Source organism: Thamnophis elegans, chromosome 1, assembly GCF_009769535.1.
Source record: "Thamnophis elegans isolate rThaEle1 chromosome 1, rThaEle1.pri, whole genome shotgun sequence".
Taxonomy (NCBI): domain Eukaryota; kingdom Metazoa; phylum Chordata; class Lepidosauria; order Squamata; family Colubridae; genus Thamnophis; species Thamnophis elegans.
In genome coordinates this window covers 152,957,727-152,982,865 of record NC_045541.1, presented here as the reverse complement: position 1 = coordinate 152,982,865, position 25,139 = coordinate 152,957,727, and the positions used below count along the sequence as shown (strand labels likewise).

Below are 25,139 nucleotides of genomic sequence, written 5' to 3'. Positions count from 1 at the left end.
TTGCTCTGCTTTGGGAATTAACCTGCTGCTATCACCTTCTCCTCCCACTCTTCCAGCGGGGAGAAAAATGTCCAACAGCTCTTTAGATGAAATAAGATTGTAACCCTCCACTGCATTTTCTTTCCCAGCAGCAGGAGGGAGAGCAGGTAAACAAGTGACATATGGAGTGAGAGACAAACTCATATTCTGGGTTGGTGTCTCCAATGCTGTGATTATTGCCTCTTGCTGTTGCTGAGAAAGGAAGCCTCTCATAGCCATGATTGGTATTATGAGTTTATTATGCCAGCATTTTGTCATCTCCGTTGGCTCTTAGCCCCCTTTGTGGACTTAGTTCAAAGTATTGGCTTGATTTTCATAGTTCTTCATAGCTTTAGACCATAGTACTTGATGGATTCCTTGTCTCAATGTGTACCTGTCTGTGCTTTTGAGATCATAATGAAAACCATTCATGTGGGCTTTCCTAGGACTACTATACCACTAGTGCGTTTGGGCAGAGTATGTATGTTCCAGGTCTCTTCTATTAAATGTTGCTGTCTTATGGTATCTGGAAAGTGCGCCATCTCTGTGGCTGACCCTGTCCCTGGAACAAGCATCCTCTCAAAGATAGAGATGGTGCCCACTTTCCTGGGTTCTGAAAAGCCCGTGAAGGCTGGCTTTGATCCTAGACTGGGGTTAATATGCTGTTGGGTCTGTCTTGCTGAGGGATTATTTTTGTCTATGTTTCTAACTGTTTTAGTTAGTGTTAGATTTTCTACGCCACCCAGAGTCTGCTGGAGTGATAAATTTAAACAAACAAACAAACAAACACGGGCTACAAAAACTGGATAACCAACAGAAGGCAACAAAGGGAAGCAGACAACTCTTAACACCAGGTTTTTGCAGTCTAGGTGTAGCTTGTATTCCCCACCAAATACTGTACAATGCCCTCTCTTATTTTGTTATGCTTTCAGCAACAAGTTAACGTCTTATCCATTGGAAGTTACAACATTTTTGGCAGCAAGCCCATAGTCTTTAGATAAGGAGGAACATGCAATTTTAATCAGGGAAGCCAAAGCAGAGTGAGAGTTTACAAATGCAAAGCTGTTCATAATCTTCGTGATTCTTCTGGCAGTGGTCAATCTATATAATCCATAATATATCCCATATAAATGGATGAAATAAGGAAGTTACAGGATGGTTGCAGCTGACAAGACAGTAGAAAAATATTCAGAACTAAGATAAACAGATGCAAGAACCATCAGTATTGGACAGTGACTTTGCTTATATCTGCCATACTGGATGTTTTTCCTCAAGTTGAATTTGTGAAAAGTTGAACAGTCCTGCTCCTTCTCTGGTATCAAATCCATGGGGATGGTGTGTTAAAGGTGCTTCATACCATAGGGCCAATGTCACTTGTACATGTTGCAGACATCAGTTGTATTATACTCTCTGCTGCATTCTTTTTCTCTGCCCCTGTGATACCCAGTAGAGTGTTGGGAGCTGCCACAAGTCCTCTTCCTTCAACTATTGCTTCTTGCTCCAATGGAAGTGGGTGCAACCAGGACCAAAGGAACCTCATGGATTAATGGAATAAATGCAGCTATCTTTTATAGAGTTAGAGCATAGGAACTTAGATGCTCCCTAGTACAATGCCAGGGCACCAACATAACTAATTTACATTATCTATACAAATGTCTATGGAGATTCTCAGTCACCCAGATCACGGTTGTCCAAAAGGTGCTTTTTTGAGGACCCAGATTGTTGGGGGCAATATGCTGACTCTCTGTAAACCGCTTAGAGAGGCCTGAAAGGCCTATGAAGCGGTATATAAGTCTACTGCTATTGCTATTGCTATTGCTATTCAAGGGGCAACTGAACATTCTGGTTGTCCTTTGAAGACATTTCACTTCTCGTCCAAGAAGCTTCTTCAACTCTGACCGGATGGTGGGAAATGGAAGAATTTATACACCTTGCAGACAGATGGTTATTTGCATTCTTTTAATGAGTTGTTAAGATGATCTGGAGGTTTATCTGTGTCATCAGGATCACCTGAGTAGTGCAAATGAGTGTGGAGTTTTCTTGGAACTGTTGAAAGGGTTGTGTTGTAGACTGGAGATAGATGATGTCATATTCCTCCCTTTCTGTTGAGAGATGGCTGTTCAATTTTGACATAGATGGCCTCTTTGACCCCTCTTTCAAACCAGCGGTCCTATTTGTCCAAAATGTGAACTTTGCTGTCTTCAAAAGAGTAACCTTTGTCTTTTAAATGAAGATGGACTGCTGAATGTTGTCCCGATACAAACTGTCAGGGATTGCCTGTGGTTTTAAGCATAGGTCTTTCCCAGTCCAATTAGAAGATGCCAGGGACTCAACATGTCCATTCTGTATGCCCATATTCTACATTTTATTACAAAACTAACCCAGTGTTGCCATTTCTGATAGAAAACAGATTTCCAGACAAAGGTATTTTCTACATGATTGTGTTGAACAGTGTTGCCTTAGGTAACCTGGGGTCTCCTCATTAATACATTCTTCAGCTGAAGCAAAAATACCTAAAAGCAGAGGAAGACAAGCCAATAGCCCCATTGTAAGTCAAGCTGTTTTCTATCATAAATGGAAACATTGGACTAGTTTTGTAATAAAATGGACAAATAGGACCGCTGGTTTGAAAGAAGGGTCAAAGAGGCCATCTATGTCAAAATTGAACAGAAAGGGAGGAATATGACATCATCTGTCTCCAGTCTACAACACAGCCCTTTCAACAGTTCCAAGAAAACTCCACACCCATTTGCACTGCTTCACAGTATAGAGAGTAAACAGACTGAATCTGGTTAGAAGGGACCCATCTCCTGTGAATTATAAGATTACAGCCATAGAAGGAGAAAACTTTTAGGCCAATTAACTTTGTCAGAGCTTTGAGCAACCTTCTCCATCCTCATAATATTGTTCCTGGGAGAGGCGTCTGTGCAGATGTGCTTTTCACTGACCTTTACCACCCCTTTATTCTATTATTCTTTCACTATCTTTCCATTAAGAAAGCAATTGACATTTCAGTACCTGCTGTCCCGAGAAGGTTATGATTTTTCTCTCTTTCCCCTCCTTTCTCCTCCATTCTACTTCTACTTAGCAGGAATTGAAAGGCAATTTGATGGAAGCCCACAATTTCCAAAGTTCAGCAAGCCAGTGTGCAAAGCAGCAGCAGAAATCAGAGCAAATACTGGCGGATGATTATCCCAATGAAACTCCGCAACAGCAGCATGGCTATCAAAAGAAATTGCAAGCAACATATGCCTGGTCAGAAATGCCTCAAACCATTTTGCCATTAATGAATGGAAAGGTAATGGAGGCTGACCCTACTCCTTTGTCCATTATACATCCATCTCCGGAAAGCAAGGTAGTAATCTCTGTTGTTGCACAACTTCATTGAAGGACATGGTTAAGTGTTATTCTTGTGCACTGCTAGCTCTTCAGCCAGGATAGCCATTAGTCCATAATTCAATCAATTTCACCCTTTCTCTTTTCAGTTTCCAATAGTGGAGAGGGTGGGCCATTGGTCCAGGAATACTGGTTCATGTGACTCTGAGTAGCATAAACTTCTCTTTATTGTTAATTCCCTCTAAAATAAGATTTGGCTTTTGAAAGAATGCTTGTTTTTCTCAGTTTCACATGTGAATGTTCAGATCTTTATTTTTGAGAGAGACAGGGAGAGGGGGAGAGAGACAGAGAGATTTAAAAAACACAACTGAGAAAGAGAATCAGAAAAAAGAAAAAATGGAGGGGGGGGGGAAAGCAACCAATAAGTGAATAGTAGAGAGATCTACAGCATTATAAAACCATGATCGAGTAAAATATCAAAATAATATAATTTTTGTTCCACATATTTATGTATCTTACCAGATTTTAAAACATTCATTCTTTATCAAAATCAAATTAATATGCAGTTATCAAGTGAGAGATCAAGCGCCCAGCAAGATTTGTACCTGATACCTTTTTCTTCAATAAAAAAAATCTGGATTATAATGATATAGGAGTATTTCTGTAGATTGCAAAGTAATTTATGTCAAATCAATGCAGTTACCTGTTTGGATTTCCCAACAGGGTTATCTTGAAGACCAAACAATTGTTGAGTATGCAGAGCTGGAACAAAAGATCAACAAAGTGAAAATTTGGACTGCAGAGTTAGATATTGTATTAATGAAAGATCAACTGAGAGAGATAGAGGTATGGAAACAATATGTTCATTGGCGTGGCTGTAAGGACTCTGTTAGTCCCTGCTATATTCTTATCCTCCCACTCGTCTGCTCAGGCACATGAGAATCTCATAGCTATTTCTGGGTAGTGCAATCTCATGACATTGGATATGTGAGCATTTCAACAACATGAAGGGAATAATAACACAGATTGTTCCCACCAATTGGCATCCTTCTGTCTAAAATAACACGGGGGCGGGGGGTTTGTATGAGGGACCTCACCTCCAATGGGGCTTAAAAGTCTGTGAACTCATTTGAACTTTCCACATTTATTCATAAATATGACCCAAAAGGTGGTCTGTTCTTCACACAAATCCTAAAAGTAGATAAAGAGAATGCAGTTAAACAAATGAATTGAAAACCTGTACTTGTTCCTTTATTTTTGAGAAAAATGATCCAAAACTACATATTTATCTGTGGCAGGAGAAATGGGGTGTATGGGGTGTTGGGGTATTCCTCTTACTTTTAACAAGGGGTAGAAAATGTCATGAACAATATGAAGGAGCTCATTATAACAATTTCCTCCCTATTGTCCATGGCATTTTGCCCACGTCTCCCTTCACCTTGGCAGCTTCACTGGCCTTAGTGCCCTAAATGTGGACTTTTGGGAAGTATTTTGACCATTTGTAGTTAGAAATACAATGCGTAGTAAATAGGTATTTAATCTGATTCAGAAAGACATAAAGATGAAACAATTCCTTTAAAACAAACAAGACAAGACCCACCTCCCCTCTCCGATTTTCTGTCATAGGATTTGTGTCTGCAGCTAGAAAAGAAGAAAGCTCAAGCTTTGTCAGTGTGGCCAGAACACTCAGTGGTGGCAGAAGGAAGTCAGCCAAACCACAAGGACGCCCACAGGGTGACCTCTTCCAGTTGGGACAGACTCCTGCAAGAATTAATGACTGCTAAAGAGGCCAAGCAGAATCAGTTTAATTTAGTCAATCGCTACCATGAATGTCTTGCTACTGTTCAGTCTTCAATGAAACATTTATTAGCAGAAAAAGAAAACATATATACGTAAGTTCCTGGACCAGCTTTCTACATCTGTTGGATGTGATATAATTCACTTAATTTATTGTTAATGTGTACACATAGAGAGGAAACTTTTATTTCATTTGTTTTGTAATTTGTTACATTCCCAAAGGCTTGGGACAGACATAGAATAATATGATTTATATACAATGCTACGCCATAAATATTTGAACTTTCCTATTGTGGCTTAGTAAATCAACATAGGATATGAATTAATCATTGTATTTGCAATAATTATTGCTATGGTATTATTTATATATAATATCCCTTTGAATGGTTCCAATTATATTTAAATGTTTAAAACATACATATTCTCCAGTGCGCTGTTTAGAGAATCCAAAGGAATGGGTTAATTTTGGTCTGGTTGCCTAGAGACTGAATTGAATAAACTTGGCCATGCCTCCCTTTTTCACTTGGCTCATCAGTTTTTTCAATTCAGTTTGGCTAAAGATACGTAATCACATTGTTACTTGTAACTTTAAGGAGTTTTTTCCTTTGGATTTTCTTAGCAGTCACAGGTACTATTTTTCTTGTTTTACTGTATTGTAAATGTTTACGAATTTTGCGGGTGTGCTGGTTAGCCCGGTCCGTCGGCAAGAACCGCTGCCAAAGTTTTTCCCCTCTGGGGGAGGGCGTGCGCTGTTGGGCGCTTCTGCCTGATTGCTCAGGCTAGCCCGTGATTGTCTTGCTGCCTGGTTCCGAGGGCCATGAATTCGGTGTGCCGTTCTCGAGCCCCTCTTGCTGCACTTGAAGGCTTGGTGCACCATCCTCCCACTGCTGATGCTTTTTGCTGCTTCAGGCTTGCAGAGTCACCATTTTGATTCCGGAATTCAAATTTTCCAGGTGCGGGCTGCGCCTGGAGCCGCTGAGTGCTGATTGGCTATATCCAAATTAGTGGACCATTGGTTTCGGTGCCAATTCAGCTCCTGAGCAACGTAGGCCATTTTAAAGTGCCAAGAGCCTCATTGCGAGCTGGCTTCCGAAGAGAGCAGCAGCGTGGTTTTGATATCATTGGCTTATCTCTGCAGGCGATCTCAGCTGAGTTTTTCTGTGGCACTTTGTCCTCTGGTGATTGCATATCACCTATTGACCAACCAGGATCGCTGGGTCCCCTGCAGGTTTGCCTTGTATTCCCCCAATAATTCACAGGGTGCAATTAAGGAAAATGGCAGATCAGGCTCCTATTCCAGCATCGGGGGAAGGGATTTCCCCTGAAAGCTCACCCTTGAGAGATTTCCCTCCCCCAGCAGGGTGGGGAGGACTACCACCAGGAGCACAGCCAATAGGTCCAAGACCACTTCCTTATCAGCGGCTGGACCTATTCGGAAGGATACCCGTCCGAACACCGGGCTTCCTCCAAAAAGGTCTCTAAAGCTTCTAAATCATCTAGGGCTCCTAATTCTCCTCTGCCCTTGCAACTGGAGGTACTGCCTCCTTTGTCCTTCAAGGATCTCCTTTGGGCACGGCTAGGGATTGGTCCCGGGATAATATCCAGGTACAGGGCCTCTATGAGGGAGGATGTAGGCCTGGGACCTGGTTCCACGCCAAGTGCGTCAGTCCTCACCATTACACAGGACTCTCACACCAGGCACTCCACACCTGCAGCCAGGCATTCCCCGCTCAAGGCCACATTCACCCCCATGGCAGGAGGACTGTGTGGTGGACAATCAGGTTGTGGACCTCCCTAGAGAATTCAGGGATCTGATCTCTGCTGTTTTCTCACAGGGGGTTGACTCTGAACCGCAGGAGGTCCAGGCAGTTGAGGGCACCTTCACAGCCTGCTCCCAGTCCTGCAGGGGACCCCCTTCTCCTGCTTAATCTACCATAGCGATGAATCACCTCTGGGTGATGAGGAGCAGGGTGACCAAGAATTATCAGATGATGGGGTGCCCCCCCCCCAGATGTCCCCACTCCCGGGGACATTTTCTGGCCTACTCTGTTCAAATCCCTGCTATTTAAAGCAAGGTCTACTGCTAACATTGGCAGCAAGGGCACCCCAGTAGAACCTTCACTGGGCCTAGATTCCACTGAACGTTTGTTCTCGGAACCAGTTCTAGAACAGGAGGTCATCCCATCTCCCAAACTTTTTCTGGATGTCATCCAGAGACAGTGGTCCCAGCCTCCTGCAGTTCCACCATCGAGCAACAATGACAAGTGACTCTTTGGGCCCAGTCTGGATCTGGAGGGGCTCCTCCAAATACCATCCATGGATCTACCGATCGCTGCTTTGACCTTCCCTGCCATTTTCCCATCAGACTCATCTGAAGGGCTGAAGGCAGAGGACTGCAAGGCAAAATAAACCTTCTACAAATCACACCAGGTGGCTCCCTGGGCGATTCGTGCACCCACTACTGCGTCCTTTTTCAATAGGACTTCCTTGGTATGGCTCAGGCAATTGCAGTCCAGGCTAGACGCCTGAGGACATGTGCCTCCACCAAGACATTAACAAGTTGGTGGCAGCTCTGGAATTTTTGGCTGATGCTACCCCAGCAGCAGCTAAATTTGCCTCCAGAGCATTGGCTACTAATGTCACATCCCGCCTCCTCCTCTGGCTCCGCCATTGGCAGGCGGACATGCGCTCTAAGTGGCACCTGGTGGCAGCTCCATTTAAAAAAAGGAAACTTTTTGGCAAAGCTCTGGATCCCATTCTTATCGAAAATAAAGATAAAAAGAAAGTGCTTCCCTGCATGCAAAGATGGGCAGACTGTAGGTCTCAACCTTAGTCCTGCCGGCAGCCCTTTTGAGAGGATCAGAGTCCCACCGGACCTCAGTACCAGAGACCCTATTACCAGGGATCAGACCGGCCCCAGGATTGTCCAGATTTAGGGATAGGGGCAGGCAACAGTAGCAGCCCCAGCAGCATCAGCAGTCCCAGCTCAGACATGGAGGCCGAGGCTCTGGCTACTGACTCTTCCATCAGTACCGCTGACTCCCAGGTTGGTATTCCCATTGGTGGTTGACTCACCGTCGACTAATGGGAACAGTCAACCTCGGACACTTGGGTTCTCCAGACCGTGCTGATCGGCCTCACTCTAGACTTTCTGTCTACCTCCCTAAGATGATTCGTCTGGTGCTCCATCCCAAGGTGCTGGGTCATGAGGGCTCTCATGGACACCGAGATCCAGCCCTTTCTGGACATTTGCGTCATCGAACTGGTCCCCTCATGTCAAGAGAGGAAGGGTTACTCTATCCTGTTCTTAGTGCCCAAGAACTCCGGGAGGTGGAGAGCGATCCTGGATCTCAAGAGGCTAAATGTATATCTGACATACAAGTGTTTCAAAATGCAGTCGCGGCAAACCATCTTGGGCTGCATTCGCCAGGGAGACTACCTAACATCGGTAGACATCAAGGAGGCATACCTTCATGTGCCCATTCGTCACTCACACAGGAAGTTCCTACGATTCTCTTACGCAGGGTGCCATTTTCAATACCAGGCCCTGCCGTTCGGCCTCTCATCGGCCCCAAGGACATTCACGAAGCTGTTGGCCGCAGTGATGGTCCATATCAGTTCTCGTCCCATCAGACCTCAAGCCTATCTCGACGATGTCCTGATACATCTCAAAGGCAGGCCCACCACGACCTTCGAGCAACAATTAGGTTGCTGCAGCTTCATGGATTTATGGTAAATATGGAAAAAAAGCCAATTATTGCCAGCCCCATCACTGTTACATCTAGGGGCTGTGATAGACACTGTTCAGTGCCAGGTGTCCCTGTCTCACGATCGTTGCTCCAGCATCCGGGCCCTGGTAAACCAGGTTCTGACTCCGAGATCAGTGCATTTTTCCATCCTTTACACATTACTTGGGAAACTGATCTCTTGCATAGGGATCGTTCCCTGGGCCCAACTTCACACACCACAGCGCCAATGGTTCCTCCTGCCCCACCAGAGAAGGAACAAGGGAGTCTCAGACATCACGGTGTGGCTATCTGCCAAGATGATCCACTCTCTCTACTGGTGGACCTCCTCAGCCTTGCTGAAAGGTTGTTTTTTCAGAGAACCGGATCGGATCACAATCACGATCGCTGCCAGCTTGTACAGTTACGGGGCTCACACACACTCTTGTGTAGCCCAAGGACATTGAAACCCCCAGGACTTAATGAACAACACCAATTGGCTAGAACTTTTGGCTGTCCCCCTGGCCCTTCGGGAGTTCACAGACCTGGTGGCGGGGTGGAACTTGTTGATCTTCATGGACAACGTGGCCACCAAAGCACACATCAATCGCCAGGGAGGCATGCATTCCAGGAGTCTGATGTTGGAGGCACAGGCACTCTTCCTGTGGGTGGAGTCTCACCTCCTTTCCATCAGGGCAGACCACATCTCTGGCTCCACGAACGTGCAAGCTGATTGGCTGAGTTGGATGACTGTGAACCAGGCGAAGTGGTGCCTCCATCTGGATCTCTTCTGTGATCTGTCCTGCAGGTTCAGGTTCCGATAGTAGACCTGTTAGTGTCTCCAGCCAATTCACACCTACCTCGATTCTTCAGCAGGTTCCAGACACTCGGGGCACAGGGGGTCGACACTCTCTGCTGCCCCTGGCCCTGGGGGCTGTTGTATGCATTTCCACCTCTGCCACTCAACCGAGGGTGATTCACAAGATTCTGTCAGAGCAGGAGGAGATGTTGATGGTCACCCCCCACTGGGGTGACCTAACCAGCTTATCTGTACACCCCCCCCCCCAGAGGATCCCGGACGACAGGATAATCCTCACCAAGGGACCCTTCTTCACCCGGACCCTCAGTGGCTCCAGTTGGCTGCTTGGCCATTGAGGGAGACATGCTGAGACGCGACAATTTCTCTGCACGTGTCATTCGTACCATCCAAGTGGCTAGTCCATCCACTACGCATGTGTACAATGCGACATGGTCAGCCTTCTGCAGGTGGTGTCATCCTCTGGGAATTGCCCCAAGATTGGCTTCACTTCTTCAAGTCCTGGACTTCCTTCAGGACGGCCTGGATAGGGGAGTTGTCCCTAATATCTTATGGAGACAGACAGCGGCACTTTCCACGGTTCTTCATGGTAGTGCGGACTGTTCCCTCGCACACCATCCCAGGGTTCACGCCTTTCTGAGGGGAACTGCCAGCCTCCGTACTCTGACAGTCCATCATTATCTGTTGTGGGAGCTGCCCATCGTGCTTGAAGCCTTGACCTTCGAGCCTATCCAATCCATCAGCCTTCAGTTACTGACCTTGAAAGTGGCCTTTCTCATGGCCATAACTTCGGCTCGGAGGATCTCGGAGTTGGCGGCCCTTTCAGTCCGCAGCGACCTCTGCATTTTCCATCCCAACAGAGTGTTTCTCCAGCTGTACCCATCCTTCCCCCCGAAGGTCAACTCCTGGTTTCATAGAACCCAGGGGTTGGTGTTACCTGACTTTTGTCCCCATCCGATGCATCCCCGCAAGTGGAAATGGCACCCCCTCAATGTACGTTGAGCCCTTCAACATTACATCAAGCACATGACGTCCTTCCGATGGTCAGAGGCCCTCTTTGTGGCCTTCCTTCTCAGCTCCATGGGACAAAGAGTCTCGTCCACCACTATTGGCAGGTGGTTGAAAGCCTGTATCACCAAGGTGTATGAGGTGCAGGGCCGTCTGTCGCCCCAGAACATCACAGCCCACTCAACGCACAGTGCAGCCATGACCACGGCCTGGGCAACACAAGCCTCAGTCGAGATTTGTAGAGTGGCGACATGGTCATCTCTGTCACCTTTCGTTAAACATTACAAGATGGATGTTTATGCTTCGGCCGAAGTGGCCTTCGGATGTTGGGTACTGCAGGCGGTTCCCTCCAACTCTGGCTCCCTGGACTGGTCATCTCCCCAATATGCTTAGGCATATCCCATTCCTTTGGATTCTCTAAGCAGCGCACTGGAGAAAGACCATTGTACTTACCTGAACAGTCGTTTTTGTTGCACTGCATGAGAATCCAACCCTGCCCAGTCACAGTTCGGCCCAGGATCATTGATGACAAGTGGGTATCACAGTTAGCAGGGCATCTCATGTGCTTTCATCTCTTGAAACGGCCATGCCTTCCATTGAAAAAACTGATGTCCTGAGTGAAAAAGGGAGGTGTGGCCAAGTTTATTCAATTCAGTCTCTAGGCAACCAGACCGAAATTAACCCATTCCTTTGGATTCTCAAGCAGCACACCAAGAACGACCATTTAGATAAGTGCAGCGGTCTTTCATTCTTAGTAATTACATCCAATGTATGGCGGAGCTTCAGTGTAATTTAATATATATGAAATATAGTTCTATATACCTGATTAGTGAATGCATGTTGAATAAATTGACTTTACCAAAAAAATTATAGCTATACCTGTTTTTCTATTGCAGAAGGGGACCTGTAGAAGACACAGTTCTTCTAGAGAATTTGAACAAATTGTTGGCTTCTCTACAAAAAGAAAATAGTCTTTTAGACAAGCTGAGATCTGAACAAGAAAATCTATCTAGACAACTATCCACTCTGGACAGAGAATTAGTACAAAGCCAGGTGGATCAAGCAGAGCAGTGGTGGAAACAAATGCGGGACTGTCTTCAAAAGAAACAGTTCTGTGTAGCGGCAGAAGTGGGCGAGTTTAAGCTTTTCATGGACAAAGCACAGGAACTCCAAATATGTTTGCAACAGCAACATGATTTGCAAACAGGCCTGAGTGCTCCTGGTACAGAAGAGTGTCCCGGCCCTATCTTGATTCCTTTAGAACTGCGCATCCTTAAGCGAAACATTTCTTTGTTAAAAAGAAATGCAGATGTACAGATGAAAAGAATGTGGAGCAGTCCAGGAAAAATAGCCTTAGAGAACACAATAAATGATCTTCAGAGCCAGGTAGAAGAATTGGAGCAAATGACCCCTAAAGAGAATGTCCAGATAACTGGCGGTCATCCCCAGACCTATGAAATAACGAAAGAGATAGAAGATGCCATTTTGGGGAACAAAATTTTAATGCACCATCTTGATGAGAGGGCAGCACTCTTTCCAGATGATCTCCTCTCACAAATTAAACGTTGCAAGGCTGTAATCAGTGATGCTAAAGAAAAAGAGCCAACTTTTATAAGGCTAGCAGATGAAGCCCAGCATGTTGCTTCTCACATGCCATCCAAGGAGGATTCTGCACTTAGCATCCTTTCAGATGAGTTGCAAACTGGTTACCAATTACTTATTTTGAAATCATCTCAAAAGTTACAGCAGCTGGAATCTCAGCTTGGAAAAAGAGAAAAACTTTTTGCAAATATAGAGAAATTTGAAGCACAACTTCAGAAGATCATGGCAGCATCTAGCTTAGATATTGATAAAACAAATATAAAGTCTGAGTTTGACCACATGCAGAATCTTTTAGAAGAGACTCCCAAGAAGATCCAAGAGATGGAAGCCCTTGTAGATGCAAACTGCAGCGATTCATCTGAAGGACTAAATGCTTTTGAACAGCTGTTTTTAAATGATTGTTTGAGAAGTCTGAGAAGTAGAGCACAGAGGGTCCATAGGGTAATTCAAATTAAGGGTCGCTTAGTACAACACAAAATGGGTGCCTATAAAAAATTCTCAGAAGAGATAAGGGCCTTACAGCAGGATCTTAGCAATCTTCATTTTGATGAGCTGGAACTAAATCCAGAAGAGTCACTGTCTAAGAATCAAATGATAAAAGATAAACTGAATATGTTTAAAGAGAGAACTTCCGCCATCCAGTCACATTTGTCATACCTGGACCAATACCAGGAGATCTGGAAATGGCTGGATCCGAAGTGGGATACATCACCACTTGATGAACTGAAAGATCAGTTCTGCAAAGCAAAGGATAACCTTGACAAGAGAGGTCAATGTCTGAAGAATTTTTTTGCAGAATATGATAGGCATCAAATAGTCCTAAGTGAGATTGAGGCTATAGTATCTAGCATTCAGAAAGACTGTGGTGACTTGGAAGATCTTACCAGTTCTACTCCTGAAGCCAATCTGTTATCAGGAAAAAAATTGATATGGAGAGTTGAACATGCCAAATATATAACTCAAGAAGCATTCAAGCTCTTCAAGAAAAATAAGTCATTTAGTGCCTCTCTCAAAAAGTCCAGCATGAAGCAGATAAAGACCTTAGAGACAAAAATAGATGGGCTGGAACAAATGATCTGTTCTATCATAGTAGCTAATCAAGAAATATGCAAGCACAAACAAGGTTTCCAGAAGAAGATGGGCCTCAGTTTAAGGACTTTAAAGCAAATTCAGTCTGAGCTCCAGCAGCCTGTCCTACTTGACTTGAAAATTCAAATGATTCCCTATGAAATGATGTATTGCAAAGTCCTTAAAGGTGCTATAGAGGCAGAAATTCATGCTGCAGAAGATATAATAACTAAAGAGAAATCATCTACAAAACAAACATTTCTTCATTCTGAGAGTTTAGATAAAGAAATAGAGGAATTCCAAAATCTGAAAATACAACTGAAAACAGACTTTGCTATACACACAGTAAGTAGTCTTGGCAGTTTTGTTTCTTTGTAAACAACTTTGCAAAATTTGATTACTTTCACGTAAGAATTGACTTTGAAATACCATGGCTTCTTCATCTATATTTTACATGATATCCATGTAACAGATTATACACCTAGACCTTGTAATTCCCTCCCTCCCTCTGTCTCCTCCTCCCTCCCTCGATATATTAATAATACCACAATTGAAATTTTGTAATACTACTACAATAAGGAGAAAGGTCTTGTAGCTTAATGTAATAAAATGTCCTGGGGAGTCCTTGGAATTCTCTGAGCTTGGCTGTTTTTTTTTCCAGATGTTTCATTACCCAACTATATAACATCTCCAGTGCTGGGCATTGCATTGCAGAATATTGCACCATATATGTAGTGCAATAAAATGTCCATTATTAAAAGCATATATTTTTGACAGTGCTTGCATTTTTGGCAATGATTGTAGTGAGTAACCTGGGACTTCTCAATGCTCAGTACAGTAACAAAATATTCAGATCTGTGACTGTTAATGGCTTGCCATCCAAAGGACTGATCCTGTCAGTTTATTGAGATGTTTGATGGATTTATAGAATTTGATAGCTGAAGGGACAAGTTCCTTTGCCATCTGGCCCTTGACTTTGGAATGTCCTTCTCACAGCCAGTCTCCAAAAAGTTTGAGACACATGAACATTTTTATTTAGAATAATATATGATGGCTTTGAATAAATAAAAGCTTCTGGATGCTTCTTTGATAGTAGACATCTGGTTCAAATTTAAATATATTTTGATTAAAAAACAATTCAACTTGTTTTTTATATGAACTAAACTACCTTTCCCAAAATTGATATTTTTTGATATTTTTCTCCTGCCCAAATTTGTCAGCTTTCCATCACTCAAATAATTTCTGCATTTATTAAATGCCAATTTGAAGTGGCCAAAAATTAAAGTGGGTTAAAACATTTAAAAACAATATGGAATCTAATTAAAATATTTACAAACTAAATATAAATGTAATGATAATCGTGCAATTTAAAAGCAAACAACAGCTGACCAGTGAAATATGTAGCAGAACCTTTTTTTCCCAAGGTTGTTTTAACGTTGAAAAATTGTTAAAGCAAAAGGTGGCCCTAGGCATCTGTAGGCTCTTTGACTATCAGTTAAAACAGGGGTGTCAAACTCATTGGCCGCAGGCTGCATGCATCACATGCTGCCCCCCCCCATCCCTGTTTTAGCAAGGGAATAAAGTTGTGATACATCACATGACAACAACGTGCTGTCGTAAGTTTGACACCCGAGTTAAAATGTCCACCAGGTAACAGACATGGAGTTAGATCAGGGTTGCAATGTTTTGCCTTGGAACTGTAATTCAAGAAAACATTTGGGAGAAGAAAATTGTTTCTCAGCTTATATAATAATATTGCTGTTAATTATTTATTTGCACAGGAAGCTTTAGATGAAGCTTTTAAAATGGTGAAGCTTTACAATAAAGCTGTCGAAAAATCTGCAGATCTCCTCAGTCAGTGTGAAGCATTTCTTTCTACTCCACTCCTTGATTTACTTAAACTAGAAGAATCTCATCTTGACTTTGCCAAGAAACAAGAAGACTCCGAGTCTGCAAAGGCTGAAGTAGAAGCATTAACCGGTACTCTGAAAAAGTCAATTAAATCAAAAGCCAAACTGCAGGTGGAGAAAGTACTTGATGATCTAACTGCTAGGAATGTCACAATAAAAGAGCAGACCCAAAAGAGAAAATCTTACATACAGAGGTAGGATGAACATTTTCATCATTTCAGGGATATACAAATCAGAGCACTGATCCATCTAGCTTGATATTGTTGGTGATTATTAGAGTGAATGATGAGAATAATTAGTCCAGGGTTTACCATCCTTACCGGACATGCTAGAAATCAAAGTTTACCATGTTCTGCCTGGAAGATGTGTGTTGGTCCTTTGAGCTACAACACTTTCCCCAATTTGTCTCATTTATGTTACAGCTTCCTTTTCCACTGAAATACTGAACATGTCTTGCATTGAAAACACAGATATGCAGTATAACAATGTTAGTTCTCAATGTACAATTTCTACATAGCAGTATCATCTCCTGCCACTGCCCCTTTCATTGCCTCCTATTTTTAAGTGTTATCTTCCCTTTCACCCAGAAGGTGATTGTCCGTTTGGTAGCTGTTTTCTGGACATTACCTCCTTATAAGCTTCTTGGTTAGGATGGTCAGGGGGAAGCAAGTAGAAAAGCTGGCTCAGAACAGTATCTAGGCTGCTTTAGCCTGAAATGCTACTTTCTAGGCAATAACATCTTTCATTCATGAATAACATATAGTATTGATTTTAAAATACACCATATTTTTTGGAGTATAAGACACACTTCCCCCCTAAAAGAGGGTGAAAATTTGGGTGCATCTTATACATCAAATGTAGCCCACCTGCCAGCTCCCACCCTTCAGCCTCTGCATGTCCTCTCAAATGGAGCTTTTGTAGGCTGCAGACCATGCCGGTGGATGCAGAGGCAGAATGTTTTTAATTATTATTTTTCTCCCCAAAAACTAAGGTGTGTCTTATACTCCAGAGCATCTTAAAGTCTGAAAAATATGGTAGATTGATTTTTTAATATTATTGAAAACTTCGAGAGAGCTGCGACAAAGTGCTATAAAACATAGCACTCCTTAGTAAAATTCCTGATAGCCAACCAGCCAGTGGTTCTTTTGCTAAAGAATTAAAGACATGGGTACTCCGAAAAAGCAGGGGTTTACATCATTTTTATTACATTTTGTAATGAGGTGAGATGAGATAAAATTAAGAAATCATGACTAGGCTATTAGCTTCAGGGCAAAAAGGAATTCATAGCTGGTCACAGTTTTACTCATGATTCAGTAAAACCCACCAGCTTAAAATGGTGTGTTTGGAAATTCTTGTGCATTCTTATGTAAAGTACTATGTAAAACGATTGGCAAGATCTGCCCATTTTTCTCCTTTGTACCAGTTTTATTTCTACCAATAGATGAAAGCTGACAATGCATAATTCTATTATTTTGATCAATTTAAATAGTTTTATTTAAATACTCTTGCATCTATAGGTATATGGAAAAATATCAAAGTTTCAAAAACTCCAAAGAGAGGATATGTGTTGAGCTTAACAATGCAGAAAAAGTGCTTTGGAAGTGTTTATACTACATTCCAGTATCTTACAAAGAATCTTTAGAGCATTCAGAACAAAACAAGGTGAGGACTGTCGTCATTGTCATATCATCATCATCATCATCATCATCATCATCATCATCATCATCATCATCATAATTTAATGTTTTATGTATTTTTATAGCTTGCACGTATTCAGAACCGTGTTTACAATAGAGAATTCAATGCACTTCATATAGGCTGTAACAATTACAGTAATTTATATTCCGAATAGTTATTAAAGTTAGTCTTCAAAGGTTAGCTGACATTATGATCAAAATGTGAGTAATGGATGCAAATCTGTATTAAACTTGAAACAGATTATTGCAAAGAAGCAGACTTTTTGGTAACTCCTTCCTTGCTGTGAAGTGTACAATTTTAGATATAGATTTGCTGCTTATTATGGGTACTTGAGATACTTTGGCTAGATTGTCACAATTTGTTTTTGTACTCTGCCTTTTTCCCAACTGGATGATTGCAACTCACTGTTTATATTTTACTCTTTCTCCTTTATAGATGCTGTTGTCCCAATTACTATCAACCAAAGAGGAGCTAATGAAGTTAAGGCGAGATTCACAGTCTCTAAGCTTGATGTGCAAAGAAAATGATGGCGTGTTAATTGTACCCATTGTATCAATGTTGTGGCTGAAGTGGCTCTGTTTGTTCAATATCGCAAAAGAACGGGAAGGCAAATGTGAAGAACAGAACCAAGAATGGAAATCTGTCAGTGAAGAAGTGAGTAATAGGGGAACACAAGACTGATGTTTTCAAGCTCAGTTGTATGTGGACGTTTGATTGTCTTAAGTACAGGCAGGTTTAAAAAGATAAAACTGTCCAGTTTGTCACATAAAAATGAATAGAGGGCAGAAGGATAGTAATACAGATAATCCTCACTTAACAATGCAATTGGGACTGAAAACCTCATCACTGTTCCAGTTGCTGTCATTAAATAAATATTGTGCCGTTGCAGCACTCTGCAGTCATGTGATTGCCATTTGCAACCTCCTTCTGGCTTCCCCATTGACATTGCTTGTTGAACTTGTAGTGAAAGTCACAGTTGGGGATCACATGACCACAAGATGCCTCAATTATTGCAATGAGAGTTGATTGCAAGGATCCAAATCACAATTCACATGACAGCAGGGCCACTGTGAGGGCCACAAGTAGGAGGAATAATCGTAAGTCCCCTTAGACTTAGATTTATATACTGCTCCATAGTGCTTTACAGCACTCTCTGAGCTGTTTACAAATGTCAGCATATTCCTCCAACAATCTGGGTCCTCATTTTACTAAGGATGAAAGCTGAGTCAACCTTGAGCCAGGCAAGATTGAACTCCTGGCTGTGGGCATAGTTCGTGACCCGTCAAAAGCGCGTTCCACAAAAGCGCGGTCGACGAAATCGCGTATGTGACGTCATCACAACGCGATGAAAAAGATCGAAAAATTGAAATAAAAATTAAATTACAGCAAGCCGATTCACATAAAGGTAAGGGTTAGGTTAAGGGTTAGGGTTAGGGTTAGGTTAAGGGTTAGGGTTAGGGTTAGAGCGTTAGTGTTACGTTTAGCGTTAGGTTAAGGGTTAGCGTTAGGTTTTTCGTTACGTTAAGGGTTAGGTTTAGGGTTAGGTTAAGGGTTAGGTTTAGGGTTAGGTTTAGGGTTAGGTTTGGGGGGGTTAGGGGAAGGTTTTAGCTTTATTTTTACATTTTTCGATCTTTTTCGTCGCGCTGTGATGACGTCACATACGCGCTTTCGTCGACCGCGATTTTGTCATCCGCGGTTTTGTGGTAGAACCGGCATAGTTCTTTGTGGTAGAAACGGCATTCTAACCAGTGCATGAACATGGCTCCTTGTTGAGCACTGTTGTAAGTTTAAATGGTCATGAATAATTGATTGATGAACAAGGACTACCTATGCACAAAATCATGCATGGTGTGGAGAAAATATCAAGGTTAACTTCTCTTACTGGAATCTGGGGGTTATCCAATGAAGCTGAATGGTTATAGGTTCAGTGGCTATAAGTAAATAATACACATTGTTGTTGGGGATTTGGAATCAAGTGGCTGAAATGCACAAGCATTTCATTTTGCAGCTTGTAGTTGCAGCTGCCATTTTTATGCTCTCATTTTAAACAAAAGGAATATATTAAAGCCCTTACTATTATATTTCTTACATAAAATGAATACATTGATAAGAACAATACTGCAGATATTTATAAAAAATAAGTCCCCTGTATTAAGAGGAATTTATTTCCAGATAAGTGTGTATAGAAGTGCAACTTCTATCTACTTAGACATCTTTTCCATGTATAAGCTCCCTCATCAATGTTTCTCTTATTTGTGTTTTGCTTATTTTCTCTCTAGTTGGAACGAGAAACAATTATTCTAGACAGTCTTCAAGAAGAGCTGCCTGAGAGCCTCCAAGACAAACAGCAAGCAACCAAAGAAGAACTGGAAGAATTTCTGGAATCCACAAACAATTATATAGAAAATGTGGATACTGAGAAATTGTTGCTACGCTTAATACTCTGCCGATTAAGGGACATTCTGAGTGTCCCTGGGAGTTTGTCTGGAAAGGAAAGCCTTCCTATTGTCTGCGAAATTCAAAACATGCAGCAACGAACAGAAGAGTAAGTGTAAAACAGACTATTGCTGAGTGAATTCACACAACATTTTGTACAAAGTTTAATTCCGATGTCAAAATGCATTCTAATGGTTTTTTTTTTTTTTTTACTAATTTGAAGTTTGAGCTCCAGATTATCTGGCAAATATACATAAATTCCAGACAGAGAGTGGTATTTGTAAACAAAACAAAACAACAAGGATTTACTTCTTTACCCAAGATCAATGCTGGAGAAATATTTTAATATCTTTTTACACCCAAGTTTTAAATGCATTGTTTTATTAACTATTGTATTGTTGTTTCATGTGATGCTAGTACTGATACTTTCTAAACCCCACCACTTTGCTTTGCATTTCACTTGAATTTTGTTTTTGCTTATTCTATTCAGGTTAATGAAAGGAAATTGATAGAAGTCTTAGAGTTGCTGTAATTTCTGGCCCCTTATTTAGACATAACAGGCCATTCATTCACTTATTAACTCATTTATTAAATTTGTACATCTCTTAATTCCTAACAACTCTGGGCTGTTCACAAGAAAATAGAAAAACTGTAACACAATAAAAATAATAATAAAAAATAAACAAAGGGAGCATGCAAACATGGAAAAACCTAAAAAAGGGCTGCATCCTTCCTAGCTGAAAACCTGGGGGAAGATTCAGATCTTTAAGGACCTCCAAAACACCGAACCTGCAATCTTCTTCTACTTCGTCTTAATAGTATTTCTAATGGAATTTCTTTAGGCTCTGTCAAAAGGCTGAAACAGAAAAAGAGGCTGTGCAGTCTGAGATGATATACCGGACCAAAAGCAGTGAAGAATTGAAAGCTATGAAGACTTCATTTCAGGACATCATATCCCAACTCCGTGACATAGATTTGGAAACCCCCAATGAAAAGGCATTGAAACTTGAGGTTGGTAAGAAGCTGCTTCTGTAGATAGTAGACTAATAAGTTTTAGATAAATGAAATACTTTGTGTCCAATTCTTGAGTTGCAAAGTGGTATATCATTGATCTCTGGTCCTTTCAATACTAAGTCATAATTATTAGAATTACGTTGTTCTTTTTTTCCTTCTACATTTAACTGCTTAACAAACATGGTATCCAGATGCTGTCATCCATACACATCTAACCAGAAAAGGAATCCTGTAGAGTTTCTTTTCCATTGCATTTGGAAAGCTTTCATGTATGGCTTATTTAGATGACCAAATATGCCATAGATGAAAGAACATTGAAAAGGGTATTTAAAGAGTGAGAGAATGCTAACTTTGGAACAGATTTTTGAAGGTGATGTAATATAAACCTTCACATAGTCCAGAAATCGATAAATGACTCTTTCCTGTTGGTTATCCAGCCAATCAATAGACAATACTATTTACAGAGGTAATCTGTTCCACAAATACCTTTCCCTATTAAGAAACGTCTTCCAACATTTAACCAAATTTAGTTTCTTTGCCGTTCTTACACATACTCTTTATTTTCACATTTGTTCTCTTGCTGTGAAATAAGAAACAAAATCCAATATTTTGATATCTTGGAATTAAAACAAATAATTGTAAATGAAATGTATCTCTCAGCAAGAGATCCAAGTTATTTGGCATCAAAACATATTTCACGGTTATTCATGCCAGAGGATGTAGACCAGATTGAGTTTCTAGGCCACAAATATTAACAACTGTCAAGTTTGTTTTATCCTGTGAAAATGATATCCTTCCTGCAGAACTGGAAGGAGCTGTTTTGTTTGGATATTTTCATTAAGATGACACCAAAACAAATGGCCCAGCAAATGTACTTTTGGTCACCTTTTGTTTTTAGGGTTGTTGTTTTTTTTGCTCTGAATCTGAAAAGCTCTTTATCGAGCTTAAATCAAACAAGCATTGTGTCTCCATTAGCATTTCATCTGTCAATAAGCCCTGACAATACAATGAAAAATATTGGGTTTACTGTAGTCTCAGTGAATTGAAAAGTATGATATAAAACAAAATAAGCATCCTTCAGGTTTTGTTCTGCAAAGCTTTCTCATGGGAAAAAAATCTATTTGTACCTTAGATATAGTGGGAGAAATTATTTTCCCCAACCAATCTTGTAGTACTTTCTAATTCTTTTTTCCTCTTAGGGGATTCAGAGAGTAGTTGACAGCAAGAAGCAAATCGTAGACAACTTACAAATCAAGTTCACTGAAATATATAGAATAGTTCCAGTTGGTATTGAAGAGCATTTGGAAGACTGCAAGAGAATGTTACATGACCTGGAAGAAAAGGTAGCACCATCCTACTTAATTGTAAAACTAGGGAAACTCTTGCTGAAAGTCCAGATTCATTCTAGTTAATTGTTTATTCTCCAGAAAATTATGTTTGGGGTTTTTGTTTCGCATGCTAACAAATTCCATTTAACTTTTATTGCTCACTATCCCTTTCACTAACCTGCTAGGCAGTGTTTGAAGAAATCCTCAGATAATTCTGTAAACCATAAGATACTGTGGTTGGTTTATTCCAGCACATTTGTAAATCCTGACTTTAGAAGGCTAGACTATCTTCCTAAATCAGGACTAAGCAGACAACTTACAAGCATTTTGAGATAAGAACCTTTATTGTGGATAGGAATGAAGTCAAATCAACCCCTATCAGTGAAAATAAGGTTCTCTTATACCCATAGTGACACACATACTTTTTTTTCCCTAATCTTTCTCATAAATTACACCCTCTTTTGCCTGGTATTGCTAGCCTTGACATAAGTGGTAGTTGAATGTGTAAATAACTACCAACTCTGGCTTGAGAACCATTGGCTCTTACAATTTTCGTACCACCAAATAATTTTATTACACCCTAGGGCAATGTACAGATCTAAGCTAGATGTTAAAAATTAAAATATAGAAAGGGTAATTAAAGTAGAGTAGGGAGTTATTCATAATCTGAAAGAACGAATAGTTAAGTTTTTAAGTTTATTTTCTGTTTTCCCCATCCAGGGATGAACTTTTCTTTCTTTTCTTTTTACTATGATAGGTCAGCACAGAATTCCTGAAAAATTCCCCTCACTACAGGACAGAGAAAAAAATAGAAGACATTAACAAAGGTTTGCAAGCTGTTGAAAGCATGTTACATCAAAAGAGCGAGAACATTGAAAAAGCAAAAGAAGTTCAGAAGGTAACATCAACTTCTTTGCTCCAGATGAAGCAATAAGCTTTCTTTCCCCAAATGACGTTGATTCTGCCCTCAGAGCTACTTGTTTAAACTAGACTTGTCTTAACCAGGTGTAAACATGGAAGTAGAGTGCTATTTTTTATAATAGAAAAAAATATATGCCTATAGTAGGCAACAGCCATCTAGCTGAACCCTTGCTCATTCATTGTTTGCTTCTCTTTCTTGAAGAGAACCTGGGATTTGCTAGATCTTTGGCATTATAAAATGAATGAACTGGATTCAGAGGTTCAAGATATAGTGGAGCAAGATCCCCACCAGGCTCAAGAATTGATGGATCGATGGATGATACCTGTGCAACAATACCAACATGTTTCGCAGCATGCTGAGCGTAGAACTTCAGACTTGAACAGGGTAAAAAGATGACTGAAAATATCATTTGTGTTTGAAATCTGGATGCTTCCGGTCAGACTGTATTGATCCCAGTTTTATCAATTGCACCACACAAACATATTTTAAGGATGCATCTGTCAGTGTGGCTGACAGGATGAATTTCTCCATGCATATAATTCCATAGGGCCTGACAGAGCTCCACAAAGTTGTGACTGCTTCGCTAAATTCTGAATATATGGCATTATCTACAAAACTATGGTAGTTACACAACTGAGATCCACTCTATTTCTTATTTCTTCCTTTAAAGAAAATAATCCTCATGCACCTGAAAATAATAACAAAAATAGACATCATATACATAAAAAAGGCAGAAATGTCTGTTCCCTGAATAACTAGTTATTCTCTTTTATTTCCAGACTTTCTCCATATTTTTAATATACTGTATGCCTATTGTTTCTTATTTCTTATATTTTAAACCAGAAATTAAAAATTAATTTTTGAACTGCCGTGCTGTTTCCTGAGAATATTTAATTAACAATTTACAATGAGTATAATCCTATGACCATGATGAGGTGTGCATGCTAAGTGTGTGTGCGGGCGCTCATCTGGACCATGACCGTGAAGAGGAGCTGCCCAGGGAGCATACATGCACCAGAAAAAGTACTTCTGGTTTCCGGCATGCACATGCCTGCCGGCCAGCAAGTCTTCAGCTGGCTGACATGCATGCTTGCGCCGGAAAATGGAAGACCAGCTCTTCTGGTTTCTGGCACTGCCGAACGCACAAAGGCCAGCTGATCGTTGCCTGCGCATGCACAGCAGAAATCCGGAAGAGGAAGGGGTGATGCCGCACATGCCAGGCAACATGGCTCCTCATGCCACTTCGGACACGCGCGTCATAGGTTCGCCATCACGGTCCTATGATATTTATCTACTGACAAAAAAGTCATTAGATAAACATTATTTTACACTCTCTCTTCCTGCACAAATTGCTGCAGAGGGACTGATGAGAAGGTTCTGTTGTATGAGTGGAAATCTGCTTGGGAATCTGAATGACCTGCCAATGTTTCAGATACCTGTATATTATTTTGTGTAAAATAATATGTGATATTTTATATTAAAGGCTGCTAGCAAGTTGGAAGAATGCGATGAGCTCTTGAAAAGCATTCAGGTTTGGCTTGAAAATACCAGCCGCCTATTAACAGAGGAAGTGAAAAGTGACTCTGCAAAAACTTTGAATAAACATACCAGTGCGCTTGAGGTAAATTGATATGCAACTAAATGATGGGAGCAATTTATTGCTTCTCCTTGAGAGCACGTGTCAATATGTTGCTGCATTGACAATGACCAGTACAGGTACATCTGCTAGGCTAAGTAGTAGCATCCAGCTAGCCTAAACTTAGGAAGCTAAACAGGGTCAATTTAGTTAGCGTTTTGGTGAGAGGCCACTAAGGAATAGCAAGGCAGTAGGCTAAATAGGAAAATTTTTAAAAAAAATTGGAAAAAGATTTAACGAGGGAAAGCCAATATGAGGGGAAATGTTTTACATATGCTGCTATCTTCAATATAAGGTGTGTACCTGTGCCTGTATAACATATAGAAATATAGATAGTACTGCAGATGACAGCATTTCTATGCATATAAGGTCAGAAGTAAACCTCATTGAATCCATAGGGGGTTTGGTTATATATATAGCGCACAGTTTGGGAACTAAACCTTATCCTCCAAATATTTCAGATGTGTTTTAATGACAGTAATTCATTGACAACAGGAAATATATATATATATATATATATATATACACACACACACACACACACACACACACACACACACACACACATACATACACACACACACACACACACACACACATTAATATTCAAGAAAAAAATGGACATAAATAGAGGCATCCTGATAAATTTATGCAGGAAACTTCCAGTTGGGTGGTGGTATTTAAAGTAATTTCCTGCCCGAACTCCCCTGGCATTTAATCACAAGTTATGTACTTATTTCCTATGTATTTCAAGCAAACCATACTTGTTGGTTTGCTGCTTATTTTGGTTTTGAATTCTTCTTAATTAATCTTATTTAATTAAT

The 25,139-nt window shown here is 41.0% G+C and overlaps 1 protein-coding gene across 1 annotated transcript in view; it reads left to right on the top strand.

Moving 5' to 3' along the window:
- Positions 1-25,139, top strand: part of SYNE2 (spectrin repeat containing nuclear envelope protein 2) — a 258,629-nt gene that overhangs the window by 112,497 nt on the left and 120,993 nt on the right. Inside the window, exons 45-57 of the mRNA XM_032235484.1 lie at positions 3,110-3,373; positions 4,078-4,200; positions 4,981-5,246; positions 11,598-13,716; positions 15,153-15,475; positions 16,799-16,943; positions 17,415-17,633; positions 19,259-19,524; positions 20,258-20,426; positions 21,629-21,772; positions 22,515-22,655; positions 22,881-23,063; positions 24,163-24,300. Of these exons, the coding sequence (XP_032091375.1) occupies positions 3,110-3,373; positions 4,078-4,200; positions 4,981-5,246; positions 11,598-13,716; positions 15,153-15,475; positions 16,799-16,943; positions 17,415-17,633; positions 19,259-19,524; positions 20,258-20,426; positions 21,629-21,772; positions 22,515-22,655; positions 22,881-23,063; positions 24,163-24,300 (4,500 nt within the window). The remainder of the gene's footprint in view (positions 1-3,109; positions 3,374-4,077; positions 4,201-4,980; positions 5,247-11,597; positions 13,717-15,152; positions 15,476-16,798; positions 16,944-17,414; positions 17,634-19,258; positions 19,525-20,257; positions 20,427-21,628; positions 21,773-22,514; positions 22,656-22,880; positions 23,064-24,162; positions 24,301-25,139) is intronic.